Consider the following 14,800-nt stretch of genomic DNA (forward strand, 5'->3'; position numbering starts at 1 on the left):
GTTGCGTTGAGTCGTTCTCCTGAAGTGTTGTTGCCAACCATTGCTTGGCTGCTGCTAGTTGCTGCTCCATTGTGGCTAACTGCTATTCTGCCTGTTGTTTCTGTCATGCACTCTCCTCGAGCTGTGCTAACAGGGCTGTCCACTCTGCTTCCCATGCAATCTACTGGGTGGTAAGTCGGTCGGCCATCTCCTCCCGAGCCTTCTCTACCATCTCCCGAGCCTTCAGTCCAACCTCTGCCCTTCTTCGCTCTGTCAGCACCATCTCCGCTATGGACTTGCTCTACTCTACAATGACAGCCAAGCGAGAATGAATATCCATGTCATCCTCCTCTGCTAGTAGAGGATCTGACACCTGCGTTCCTGTAGCCACTTTCTCGGCTACCACTGCACTCTGATCCTCCACCTCTGGTGATGCCGATATCTCGACTATCTCGCTATTGGACTAATTGGCCTCCACGGGCATGTGCTCTCTCATGGGAGACTGAATGGAATGACTTCTAGTGACAGGGGCAAGTAGTCGGCACCTCAGGTACTTACTCGCCCCACTTGCTACGCTTGTTGCTGGCCCCTAGGGTGCCGCTTCAGGAATACTAGAATGAGCACCCTGATCCTCACCCAATAGAGTGTTTGCTATGGTGTCTACCGCATCTAACCCAATCGCCTCCAGCCGAACCTACTCCTACATGCCCCTCACTGACTCCTTCCTCTGTCACTGGATCCGCCACCGGAGGTGGCTGAGGAAACTCTCTACTACAGGTATGGGAGTCGATTCCTAAACTATTGGTTGCGTACCCATAGTCGTGGCCACTGGTGATGTCATCCACTGGCTTACTAAAGGTTGTATAGGTGCTACTGCTGGTCGTGATATAGGGTGTAGAGTGACCGGGGTCATCACCACTGGATGCCGAAACTGTTCGAACCTTGGGATGTGAACATCTGCCATGGTGTGTATATGTGGTGCCGAAATTACTAGAGCTGAAGTAGTAGTCACAGGTGCAACTATCAACTGTCATGGAAAGCGAAGTGGGACTGCTGCAATCACTCTGCCTTCCTCATCTTCTTCCTCTCCATCCTGTTCCACCTCCAAGCCCTCAGAGTCATCGTCCTCTTCGTCGGATGTGTCCTGATGGCCACTATCTATGTTACCTGATTCTTCCATCTCTTGCCGTGTCCTCTTCTGGTCCACGCTCTTCTGACCTGTAGGTGAATCCAAATGCTTCCATTGCATTACTGGAGGCTTGCCAGGTGCCACCAGACTCGGCTTAACTTCTAGTTGCTCATGGGGTATCGTCCTGGCCGTAGCTTCCAAAAAGAGTCCGATGGTGTAGTGCGGCATATAGAATGTTTTGTGTTGTAGGGTCATGAACTCATCCATGCGCGTAGCTAACAATGAAGCCCAGTCATACACCTTCTCGTTCATGATTCCATTCATCATATTGACCAATGGGAAAGAAATGTCGGATGCCCTACTGGATCCTGTAAGCTTGCTTTTCACCACATCCATCAAACACTTCCAATGTCCCTCACGAATATCAGACTTCTGCAGCCCTCTTTTCTTCGAATTGTCCATGAGGGTATCAATGTGTTGTTGTACCTCGTCATTACACACCATTCATATCAGTTGCAACTTCGTCTCCTTGCTCATCTTTTTGGGTTTACCATCAATCTTGGCTCCACCTTGCGCCGCTCCTAGAATACCAAATACTCTCATAAAATCGGCTGGCCGAAAAGATACCACGATGTCATACCCCAGATACGGAATTGAGCATTTCCGAGAATGCCTGTCATATGCCTCAATCATCGGCCACAAGACACCCTCAAAATCTCAGATACAGAACAGTGGCATCCGGATAGCCCACTCCACCTGTGCCTTCCTGATGCTTGCTTTAACCAGGTGAGTATCCGGGTGTTCATCCCACCATTTCTGACAATCCCAACCATTCAATCCTTCAAAGACTACCATTCGTGGCGTTCTCTGGACATCCGGCTGATTTTGTACTGTTGCCCTGTGCTTGCCTTTGTCTTTTCCTCGCGGGCATGCTTGAGAAGGTCCTACCTGCACATCTTGATTCATGGCCGAATCCTGCTCGAGGTGCTTCGTCCAAGCTCTCTTACCGGCTGATTGCATATCAGTTCGCTGGGGTTACAGCCGTTAGGTCAGTTATCTGTTTGTACGGGTGCAAAAACCTCTTTCAGACATGTTTTCCTATTTCCTCTTGTATGCCGTATGGTGAGATTGGTTTGAAAGGCCCTACAGTGAGTGGCTGGTAGACCGTACGGTAACAATTTGCAATCTGCTTATGCGTACGGTGGCATTTGTTCCACACTAATGAAGAACAATTTAATGGAAGCCGAGCGGTATGAATGGCTTAAGGAAATACCTAAGGTTGTAGAGACTTATCGGGAGCAGTCCAATTTGTTGCAGTCGAGTCATGCAGCTGTTCGTGCCAATAGAAGCTTGAGAGGGAGAAGTCCTGATTTTGAGAGTAGGACGACTAATCTACAAGTACCGCCTAGGTTCCACGATTTTGAAAGGAGAAAATGGAATCCTCAAAGTGACTTCGCTTTTGCATCATCTGAACCAATTTCATCTGGGAATCTACCAAACAGGGCATGGCAGTCACAGAATATCAGATCCACTGAGAGAATCATTAGGCCTATGAGCACACCTCCAAAGCTGCATGTTGGTGGATCGGCACCTTATGATAAGTCGTTGTCCATTATCTATGCACAACAATCATATCTTCAACAATCATTATCATCAAAGTAGTATTTTGAGAATGCCAAGCATTTAGTCTAAGGTTTTAGAGATTTATTCGGAGCTTGTAGGGTTTAAACTTGAGGCACCACGCGCACTTCCGTGTCCGGCATCATCCTGAAATGCATATGAATTGCATTCCCAGTCCCCTTAGGCAACTGCACATCACTTCTTTCATCTTCCTGCAACTTCGCCGCTACAGATTCTTTTCATTTCTTGGTATTTCGCCCAGAGCTTCGAACTCATGGCGTTCTACTGACAACCTCCTCTGAACAAAACACAGAGCCATGAATGAAAGAGGACTCTCTGATATGATCCACATGCCCTCGACGGATTCATAAAACAGTGGTTCGGAAGCTGAAACTAGGACATTCATCGGTGCAATTGTATACAATAGAGCCAAAAACAAAATAGGCCCTAAGATAGGCCCGTAAGGTGACATGGATAACACCGTACGGTGATAGAATAATGTTGTGCAGTGACATAGGCTGGCCTACCGTACGGTGATCTTTTCTTTTTCTTTTCTTTTTTTCAATTTATTTTTAGTTTTATTTTTTTTATAAAATAAATGTTTTATAGCAAAATACTATTGCTCCTTCACAGTTCTGGATGGCGAAGGCTTACCCATCACTCGATAAATTTTTAACTTGCATCCGTTGACTGTGTCCGGAACTTCGTATCCATTGAGCATCCACAACTTGATCGCTCCGTTGTCGCCTACCTCTCGGATCTGATAGGACCCGACCCACTTAACCTTGAACTTGCCTAGCTTGATCTCATTCCAGCCGTCATACTTCAACACCCACTGTCCAAATTGAAACCTGTCCAATTTCAAGTGCTTATCGTGCCACGCCTTCCGCCTATTCTGTGTTACCTCAATCGCCCACTATGCCAATAATCGCTTCTCTTCCAGACTGTTTAGTTTGCACAACCACTCCCTTAAACTTTCCATGTCACCCAACTTGTTTTCCAATGCTATCCTGAGGCTCGGAATCAGAAATTTCACTGGTACTAAGACCTCATGTCCGAACATCAGTTGAAACGGCGTGTGCCCCGTTGTGACTTTATATGCTGTGCGGTAAGCCCAAAGGGCGGACGGTAATTTTTCCTCCCAGTCCTCGCCTTCGACCGCACAGGATTTGTATATAATCAACACCAGAACTTTATTGGTAGCCTCGACCTGTCCGTTTGCTCTTGGATAGTACGGGTTTGATAACAAATGATAGATTTTGAACTCCGTGGTGAGCAGGCGAATAACATGATTTATAAAATGTCCTTCTCTATCACTTGCTAACTGCAATGGGATTCCGTACCTAGTAATAATTTGCTCATATATAAACTTTGTTGTGCTTACCGCTGAGTTGTCTGGTAGTGCGCACGCCTCCACCCATTTGGTCAAGTACTCCGTTGCGACAATGATGTAACGACACCTTCTGGTTCTGCTCGTCTTCAGAGGTCCAATGAAGTCCAAACCCCACCGTTCAAAGAGCTCCTGAGCATGAGAGGGATTTAGAGGCATGAAGTCTCTCTTCAAAGGTTTCCCGACTCACTGACATGTATCGCATAAAACGACCCATTCCCTGGCGTCATTGTATACCGTTGGCCACCATAGTCTTGCTAAAAGTATCTTCCGTGCAGTTGTGTCCGGTCCCATGTGTCCTTCTACCGGTCCTTCATGCGCTTCCTTCAGTACCCATGGGATTTCTTCCTCCAGGACACAACGCCTCAGGATCTGATCGGGTCCCATTTTATACAACAGTACATTAATCAGCTGGAATGTTCTGCTCCATATCACTAACTTTTGTCTTTCATTCGGTTGCATGTTACTTGGAAACTGTCCCGTCGACAAGTACTCGCCAATGCTTGTGTACCACTTTGGTAGTGCAGCAATTTGAAACAACTACGCATCAGGAAAGTCATCATTCACACCGTCTGCCGATTCTCCTATTCTGATACGTGACAGATGATCCGCGCTTATGTGCTTCTTCCCTGGCTGTATGATGATCTTGAAGGTAAACTCCTGCAATAGGAGTAACCATCCGCCGATGCTTCCTTGAATGACAAGTTTGTTGATCATATATAGTAGAGCCTGATGGTCAACATAGAAGACGAACAGTGTTGCAAGCAAGTAATGACGAAATTTCTATACTACGTAGACCATCCCCAAAGCCTCCCGTTCGGTCGTACTATAATTCTGTTCAGCTTTTGATAGTAGTCGATTGGAAAAGTAGATCGGGTGATCCAGCCCGTGGGTACCTATTTGCACCAAGGATGCTCCAATTGCATAATTCGACGCGTCGACGTGTACATGAAATTCTTTGCTCCAATCCAGATACGCCAAGATGGGTGCCATAGCCAACCGTACTTTAAGCCCTTCAAATGCTTCATCTTGATCCTTTTCCCATCGGAATGATTCTCCCTTGCATGTCAACCTATCTAGTGGATATGCTACTTTGGCAAAAATTTTGATGAAGCGTCTATAATAGCCTATATGTCCAAGGAAAGATTTTACCTCTGTCACATTGGTAGTTGGCTGCATCTCCAATATCACTCGCATCTTATCCGAATCTATCTTCAACCCCTCCTTACAGACTATGTGTCCGAGCAACCTTCCCTGGGGAACCATAAACCTGCACTTCTTCGGGTTCAGAGCTAGGCGCGCACGTCGGCATCTCTCCATACACTTGCCCAAGGCTGCGAGATGTTTGTCCTGCGCACCGAACACAGACCAATCATCCAGAAATGCCTTGAAGTTTCTGACAGACATCTTATCAAAGATGTGCAGTATGATCTGCTAGAATGTCGCAGGTGCATTGCATAGACCGAACGACATCCAATTATAGGCGTACACCCCATCTTCCACGACAAATGTCGTCTTCAGCTTATCTTCTTCTGTGATTGAAATTTGATTGTATCTAAAAAAACCATCCATAAATGAGTAGATCTCGTGTCCTGCTACCTCCTCCAAGATGTTGTCGATGAATGGGATTGGGAAGGGGTCCTTGATGGTGACTGCATTCAAGCATCTGAAATCTACGCATATCCGGATCTAAGTGGTATCCTTCTTCAGTGAGATCACTATCGGTGACAACCATTCGCTAGTTTGCACTTTGAAGATAGTGCCAACTTCCAACATCCTATTGATTTCCTCCGTAACCCGTGCCGCATAGTTCTTGTTCATCCTGTAGGGCCGCTTTCGTACAGGTATTGCGCCTTCAATCAACGGGATGCAGTGCACACATAGTTCTGAGGGTACTCCTTTTAGGTCCTTGTATGTCCATGCAAACACATCGTTGTATTCCAAAAATATCCTGAATGCTGCTACCTTCAATACTGGATCCCAGTTATCTCCCACCAGTATATTCCGTGGTTCGGCTTCATCTCCTAAATTCATGGTTAGCAACATGGCTTCATCATATTTGATGGGTTCCCCTTCAGTGAACTTATGTGCGGGTGTCACATCCAGTGGCGCATCTCCTTCCTTCATCTCGATGAATTTCCTTTGAAATTCATCAACACTGTATCCTTCCTCTATCTCCAGTACGTTGCAACTCTGAAATAGTTCATAGTCTCTATCTTCCAATGGTAAAGACCATTTACTGAATCCAAATCGTCATCTCCTTCCAATCGTAGAACCCCCTCCTGATCTGGTTCCATACTCTGCCTCTTTTCATCCTCTTCTCCTTCTGAATCTGACGATAGAGCTTCTTCCCCAACCATTTGAGTGTGTAGATCAATGACATACTTCCGGCCTTTGCTTTCAAGTGATAAAGTATTTTTCTTCCAATCGTGTTTTGCCTTGACTTGTATCAGCCACCCCCGACCCAAAATAGCATCGTATCCTTTCCGCCTCAGAGGAATCACGACGAAGTCCAATAGGAATGGTTGTGTTCCAATCATTACTAGTTGCGCTGTGAGTATTCCCAATGGCTTGATTCCATGTTGATCGGCTATTAACAACTGGAAGGTAGGTGGCCACAATGTCAGTTGTCCCAACTTCCTCCAGGTATCCTCTGGCAGCACATTGACACCAAACCCTCTGTCCACGATCGTGTCTGTTAACGCAGTTCTGAGAATGCCCATCTCGACATGAAAGAGCTAACAGCATCGGATCTTCTGCACTTGCGGCCCCCTGTTTCTCCTTTTCTTGCTCTAGTGGTTGCTTAGCAATCGGGACTATATTCGTGAGTGTCGGACGGAGTTGAGGCATAGTGAACAACAGATCATTGATCCTAACGGGTACCTCGACTTGCAATATTTGCTGTACAATGTTTTATTCTGCGCAATTCCGTACGGAGATACCCGACGTGTCCTTTAGGTGTACCGTTTCTACCTACGTTGCTCTCTGAATCTCTAGGCGGGCTTCCTCCAGTCTCTTCTTTTCCTCCGTTGGATCAGAGTAGAGCTTTGCCTGTTTTCGAGTGATTTCCAGAACTTCTTCCTCCTCCATCCCGACAGTAATCAAGTTTACTTCGAATTTCGGGCACTTAGCATCGTCATGATCGCCAGGTCCACACCATCGGCATAACAACTTCGGTGTGTTCGTCGTTGTGCACTCTCGAGCGAAGTGACCCCACAGATTGCATGCGCGGCATTGGACTATCGGTCGGTCATTCACATCATACTGGATTCGACTCCTCCCACCATTATTATTGTTGCCACTATTGTTGTTGTTTTGACCGCACCGATTATTTCTGTAGCCTCCCGACGTGGCACCCTCCGTACTGCTGTTCCCACTCCCTCCGGACGCGGACACTTCTTGTGTAAGGAACACTTGCTGCGGTGTTCTTGTTTTCAGATTGAAAGGGCATTCCTTTACCGAGTGTCCCATAATCTGGCAAATCTCACAAAATTGCTCTTTCAGGCAGGATCCCTTCATATGGCCTTCCTTCTTGCACTCCGTGCACCATAGTTCATTGCCCTTAGTCTCCTTGTTCATGCTCTTGAATTCCTTCATCATCCGAATCATGTCCTTCTGGAGTGCATGAACCTTCTTGTTGCTGCCCTCATCATCGCTGCTATCTTCTCCTGAAAAGGAGTCATCATCTAAATCGGATGAACTAGTATTCTTCTTCTTCTTGGTCTTCTGCTCACTTTCTAGGTTCATTGCTTGGTTATACACTTCAATGTATGTCGATGGTGGCACGATCTTCATCTTCTTTCGCAACTTTGGGTGAAGGCCTTCAATGAACCATCTTTTCTGTAACTCGTCAACCGGCATATTCTCCATCTTATTGATCAAGTTCTTCAATTTCCTCGCGAAGACTCAGACTGTTTCATTCTTCCCCTGCTTAGTATTGAATATCTCTACTACAGTTTCATTACCATCGCGCAAGAGTTGAAATTCTACGATGAACTCCTTTTTAATGTTATCCCAATTGTTTAACTTTTGTGGATCGGTATCAGTAAACCAATCAATTGCAACACCCCGTTGGGTTGTCGGAAATTGCCTCATCCATTCGTTTGTATCCATTATGCCATTGGCTCTCCAAATCATTTCACAGGTTTTACAATGTCGGATGGGATCAACTGCTCCATCACCATCAAATTTAGGTAACTTCTCCTTTGGTCCCGCCATCCCGACGCTCACAGTTGATATTTTGACAGCTGTGCTGTTTGGTGAAGAAGGGTCTCCATTAAGCGAATCTGTGCCTTCTGAAAGTGGATCGCGGACAAAGAGTTCACTCCATGCTCTTGCTCCTTCGGCACTCTGAGCCGTGTGAGTCGATTCTCTTCCATCTGGATTGTCTTCCCTCGGCGAACACTAATTCAAAAACTCCTCTCTTGCCTCTTCCACCAATTCTACCCACTGTCGAGTCTCCTCCAATAATGCTTCCGCAGTTCTGCGTCCGTCAGTAGCAATCTTCTGGAATCTCCTTCTGCGTTCGGCTTGCTGCGCCAAAATTAGATCTCCGTGTGCTGTGTGTATTTCGTCTTTTTCTTTCAGCTTGTTCTTATTCTTGTTCAACTGATTCGGCATTACTCATCATTCTCCTACCTTTCCAAGTCCATCAGGCAACGGCACCAAATGTTTACCGTACTAGGTAAAGAAATCAAAGCATACAGATAATAGAACAGAAGAGCAGATAAGAATAGCAAAACTCCTTTGATTATATTCGCATACACCCGGATATTACATTATGCTTATGATGCTGATATATCTCCTTACAATGATCCCGAAGAGGGATATAAATACTACCCGAGGAACCTTCTCGAAGGTATCCGTCGGCCACATACAACATGTCAACTACAATAATAGAACCTTCTGGATACATCCCGATACATGTCGGCCTGACGGCATACCTCCCGATACCCCGATGGGTACATCCTGTTACATTATCTCCTAATGACAATGCTTTGCTTTTCTAAAGGTGTGCAATTCTTTTTATAATTTGGTTCATTCCTTTTGATATCTATTTCTAAGAAAGCAGATGCTGAATGTTCAGTCTTGTTTAAGGGTATTTTAATTTTCCTACAATTTGAGCATCAGGGATATTGGTTGGCAAGTTAATTTTGTCTTGTTTGTCTTTTCTGAGAAAGGGTTAAATTCAATAAGACTGATTGTAACAAAAATTAATGACTACTTGAACATAGAAGCCTTTCAGTTGATAAATTTGCTCAAGGAGCAAATTTAAAAATTGTCTCATAATGTTATACATAAATCATTCTAAACATCATTGGACTATCTAAGGGAAATTTGGCACTGGTATTATATTAATTTGGGTTTTGGTCAATCAGTATTCTGAAAGCATTTCTTAATCAAAGCCTCCACAATATTCTCAATATACTAAGGTAATCACCCAAATATAAACAATTTATTCAACCTACATAAGCATACAACCAGATTTCTTTCAAGAATTTACTCGCCATTTTGACAAATCACATAAAGTTTACATGCATTTTCATCTGCTATAAAAAGTCTCCTACCAACAAATTTAGGTTGAGGTATAGGCCCACCCGCCTTGGTTCTACAGAGCCTAAAGTGCAAGGGAAGAGGATTGTACTCAATCACTCTCACTTGTTGGCCAAGTCAGTTGGAAAATCCCATAATTGAATAGGCAAGCTTGTAGGATTTCTAATCTGTTGATTTGGGAACCAACAGAAGGATGGGATATGAGGAAATAAAAGGAGTGAGGTCACTTGTATTGAATGCAATAAATGGATGACATGGGTAATTAATAGATTGAAATACCACATCGCAAAAATACCTGGACAAAGTGTGGAAATATCCCCTATATCAAATCTAAAGATGGTTAAAGAGATGATGGCCCTTCTTGCTGATTTTGAGTTTGAGAAAAACAAGAGCTTAAAATAAAGAAATTCATAGCAGCAGCAAAGACTCGGAATGTATCCACTTCTACACCATTGGATCCCCTTGTTGGCCCAAGTCCAAGCATGCATCAACAACATTCATCTTTTAGTGAGAGACTTGAAGGTTCTTTTCCTAGTGCTACTTAGACTCCTCTTTCATCAGCACCAAATTACTTAATTCCAGCATTTCCCCTTATTTTTCAAGAGTTTTTCAATTTTGAATCAAAGAATACAAAAACGAGATGCTAAAAATCATTTGACTCTGTTTCGAATCTTTGATCTCACACACTCATCTTCTTCAAACCCTTCTTCACAATGTATACCTATTTTGTAAAACAGAATGAAATTTAAATAATAAACCAAAAGAATTGTGTTTTTCAAGTGACTGGGCATTTCAAGTCAGGCATGGGAGTTCTAGATCCAACCCTAGGACTTACGTGAGTCACAATCCAAAACACCCAAATTCTAGGGGACGATTGGGGACGACTTGCCTAGACGCGGCTTGCAAGTCCATGGCGAGTTGACTCATGAATCCTGCAAGGCCCAGCGATTTGCAACCAATTTTTCAAACTCTGTTATGGATCTTTATTAAAGATACAAAGACTATCTGATTATACAAGAGTCTCACGCTGGTGAAAAACATCACAAGATGAAGGATCATATTAATCTACCCAGATGTTAAAAGTTTATTAGACTATCCAAATAATTATATTGACTGATTCTATCTTGTCCGTCTATATTCAAATTAGTTTAGCACTAGGTACAGATTGTTTGCACTTTTCCCTATTCAAGAAGGTGCAGACTCTTTATAAAGTGTAACCTTAAAATATAAATTATAATTATCTCGTAGATATACTTACTTTGCCAATAGCAACAAATTAAGGAAATATTAAAGTTGACTTGATACTGCTGTATGAAATACATCAAATCATATGCATACCTGTCTTGTGGCCTTGGCACTTGTTATGAGGTTATCAAGACATTCATTTATGACCTTTAAGTCTTCATGGAACTTCCGCTGTCGAGGAACTAACCATCTTGCAAGAGGAAATTTCCAGTATGGGATGTAAAAGGTTGATCTGTGCTCAGCTTCAAATAATGTACCATAGACTGCCTGCATGTCAAAGCACATTATGTCGAGCAATTCTAAAGCTGTGATCACTAATTGAACGTAAGTGAATCCAAACAATGGTAATTGGATATGGTACACAAACCAAGACAGCTCAAACTAGAAATTTTTGGAGTAAAAGTACATAACAAAACACAAATCTAAATGTATGTGCACCTCAGTTCCATGGTCTAATTTGCAAGAAGCTAATAATGTTTCAGATGATGTCTTTATCAGGAAGCACAAACTATACTCATCAGAACACAAGAACAGATTGGGCAGACATAAAATTGAATACCCAACAAAATTTATTCAGTATTGTCATTTTCATGTGTTCAATATGGCTAAATTTGGAAGTCTATTTCCAGATCATATATGCATTCTAATTCATAAGAATCATAAACAATTAATATTATTAAGGAGAAAACTCTAAGGCGAGAAATATGTCTACTGTCAAAAGGTGGAATTTATTTCCTAAGAAAAATAAAGGAAATTTCCATTTTGTATTACTAAGTCCAACTACCACTTATCCCTTTATTCAAGATTGAGAAGAGAATACTATTTACCGCATAGGTTAATTAAGAAATGCACACAAATAATGAACACGAACAGCAGAACTCCTTAGATTATTCACATATGCTAGAACATTACATTATGCTTCATAAGATGATTTACAATGATCCTAAATGGGGTATAAATACTTTCCGCCGAATCTTCCCGAAGGAGTCCATCGGCTACAAAACAATCCTAATCTACCCGTCGGCCAAAATCTTTACCGATGACATGAACCCGTCGGCTACAAAATCTTTACCGACAACACCCTGTCGACTACAATTTCTACCAACAACATCATCCCCCCCAAAAGAAGAAAGTCGTCTCTGGACGACAATTACAAAATACAATTACAACATATCCAGGACAGATTAACAAAACAGAATACACTAACTGGTCTCTAAAATGTGTTGCATCTGCAGCCTCTGTGAACAACATACTGTCTCCTTAATCAAGCTAACCTTGATAGCTACCCATGCCGCTTTCTCTGCTTTCAACTGCTAGGAACCCTGAGTCAAGCGTCGCTGAACTACCTTCAATTGGATGATCAACTCCTCCTGAGCTCTCTATGCATCCACCAAGACAGCCTCACGTCCAACACCTACTCCAAGTGCCTCTGGTACACAGACACTGCATGTCTGCAGCAGCTTCAAGTCTCATCAACTAGCCACACTTCCCATGACTGATATCCGCAATGACTGGAGGTCCAGGGGGCAACGCCCCCGGCGGGGTCGTGGGGCAGCACACCTGCGGGGTCCTAGGGCAACGCCCTAGGTGCGCTCCCTTTAGCACTCCGAAACCCACACAAAACTGCATGGAACACACTATTTCTGTGATTTACTTCTGATTCTACACTCTTTCTGGCAACCACTGATGTTTTCCCTTCCCTCTGGCATTATGCGTTACTCATTCCAAACAATTTGAATCTGTTGACCTTTTTTTTTTTTTTTTTTTAAAACCTCCTATCACTCTTCTTCTGCATCTACCAGTGTACTGCAATCTTCTCGTGGGTCACCTTTCGTGGCAAAAGGACCTTCTAAACTATTGCACCCATGCATCACCTTCCGCAACAAAAAACCTTCTGAATTGTTACACTCGTGCGTCACCTTCCGCGGCAAAGGTGTCCGCGGCCATGTGACCGCGGAACACTTAGTGTCCGCGGCGCAGGCAGTGTCCGCGGGACACCCAGCCCACGGGACACTCGGTGCCCACGGGCGATGTCCGTGGGACACCCTATCCACGGGACACTTAGTATCCACGGCCAGTGCCCACAGGATACCAAGTCCGCAGGACCACTTCTTCTTGGCAAAACTTTCTTTCCAGACACCTGCATGATCTTATCCGCGAGCAGAACGTAATCATACACTTGAGTTATCCCCATAGCCTGTCTTTTCAAAGCGCATTGAACCATAGATTGAGCTCTAAAGTGCTTCTTCCCCATAATTGAAGAGATGCTTTTTCTAAAAAGGGCTCCCTGTGAATCCCCCTTAGAAGAATCCCCCATATCCCTCCCTTGGAGTCAAACCTTGGGCGACCACTTCTTTCGATGCCTCTTTATGGAGTCCAGCACAACCAATGGACAATCCTCATTATCTTGATCAGTGGCCCATTGTGGCTGCAATTGCTTCTCTTCGAGTTTGTTCAGATTATATGAGCTTTCCCTCGAGCTTTCCATGCCACGTACCATGAATTTTGTCAGTTGCCATTCCTCGCCGTCAACTATATTCTTGATTTTAGAACCTTCACTCTGTATTGCTGAAGTTTTTATTGAGCCTGTTCTCTTTGTTTCCTATGCAGACCATACAATGTGTTTTCCTTGCTGCCGGCACCCTTCTAATAGATCAATGGTTTGTCGTAACCTTTTCTTCCTGCACAGTCGTACTGTGGGATCTTTCCTTTTTCTGGGTTCGTGTTGTATGTTCTTCCCTTCAGCTTCAACCGTAATCGCCTTTCCTTCTTCCACTTCTCCTTCGGACATTCATTTTCCTCTTCTTTTTTACCTTTGTCTACCCTTAACATATTACAGCTTGGAAAGAGTTCGTAGTCCTCTATCTGCCAATGGTAAAGACCGCTGACAGAATCCAAATCGTCGTCTGTTGATCCTCCTTCCAACCGCAAGACTCCCTCCTAATCTGGTTCCATATGCTGCCTCCCTTCATCTTCTGCTTCAGAATCTGAGGACAAAGCTTCTTTCCCCACCATCTGGGTGTGAAAATCAATGACAAATTTCCTCCCTTTGCTTTCAAATGATGAAGTGTTTTTCTTCTAGTCATGTTTAACCCTAGCTTGAATAAGCCATCCGCGGCCCAAAATGGCGTCGTATCCTTTTTTCTTCAGCCGGATCACGACAAAGTCAAGCAGGAATGGTTGTGTGCCAATCGTCACCAGTTGTGCCATCAGAATGCCGAGAGATTTAATGCCCTGTTGGTCCGCTGTCAACAATTGGAATGTAGGTGGCCACAGTGTTGGCTATCCTAGCTTATTCCAAGTCTCCTCGGGTAAGACATTTACATCGGACCCTCCGTCGACTATTGTCTCTATGAGAACATGTCCGAGGATCCCCATCTCGACGACAACCGAATGTCGTCCGGATGTGAGGGCTAGCAACATTTGGTCTTCTCCACTTGCAGCAATTTCTTTCCCTCTACCTTGTTCTCCAGGCATCCTCGGAACTGGTGCAATATTTGTGAGGGTGGATCGAAGCTGGGGCATTGTAAGAAGCAAATCATTTATCTTGACAGGTATCTCCGTTTGCAAAATTTTCCGTACAATGTTTTGTTCCGCGGAATTCCTTGCCGAAGTGCTGGTGGTGTCCCTCAACTGAGATGTTTCCACCTGCAATGCCTTTTCAATCTTTGCCCGTGCTTCCCCAAATTTCCTCTTTTCTTTTGCCGGGTCTGGATACTCTTTTACTTGCCTCTGTGTAATCGCCAACACCTCTTCTTCAGCTATCCTGACAGTGATCAAAGTTGACTCCAGATTTTGGACATTTGGCATCTTCATGATCGCCAGGTCCGCACCATCTGCATAATAATTTCAGTGTGTTTGTCGTTGTACAATCCCGCACAAAA

The 14,800-nt window shown here is 44.1% G+C and overlaps 1 protein-coding gene across 2 annotated transcripts in view; it reads right to left on the minus strand.

Annotated features, from left to right (window-relative positions):
• The window catches only part of CYP97B3 (cytochrome P450, family 97, subfamily B, polypeptide 3), a 233,581-nt gene that overhangs the window by 121,284 nt on the left and 97,497 nt on the right, over window positions 1-14,800 (minus strand). For both annotated transcript variants that reach the window (XR_016355364.1, XM_089796842.1), the window contains exon 6: window positions 11,010-11,183. Coding sequence is in view for 1 of the 2 variants with exons in the window: in XM_089796842.1 (XP_089652968.1) it covers window positions 11,010-11,183 (174 nt within the window). In the remaining variant the exon portion in view is untranslated. The remainder of the gene's footprint in view (window positions 1-11,009; window positions 11,184-14,800) is intronic.

The sequence above is a fragment of the Cupressus sempervirens genome, chromosome 8 (genome assembly GCF_028749045.1).
Source record: "Cupressus sempervirens isolate cs-2001-9-10 chromosome 8, ASM2874904v1, whole genome shotgun sequence".
Classification (NCBI taxonomy): domain Eukaryota; kingdom Viridiplantae; phylum Streptophyta; class Pinopsida; order Cupressales; family Cupressaceae; genus Cupressus; species Cupressus sempervirens.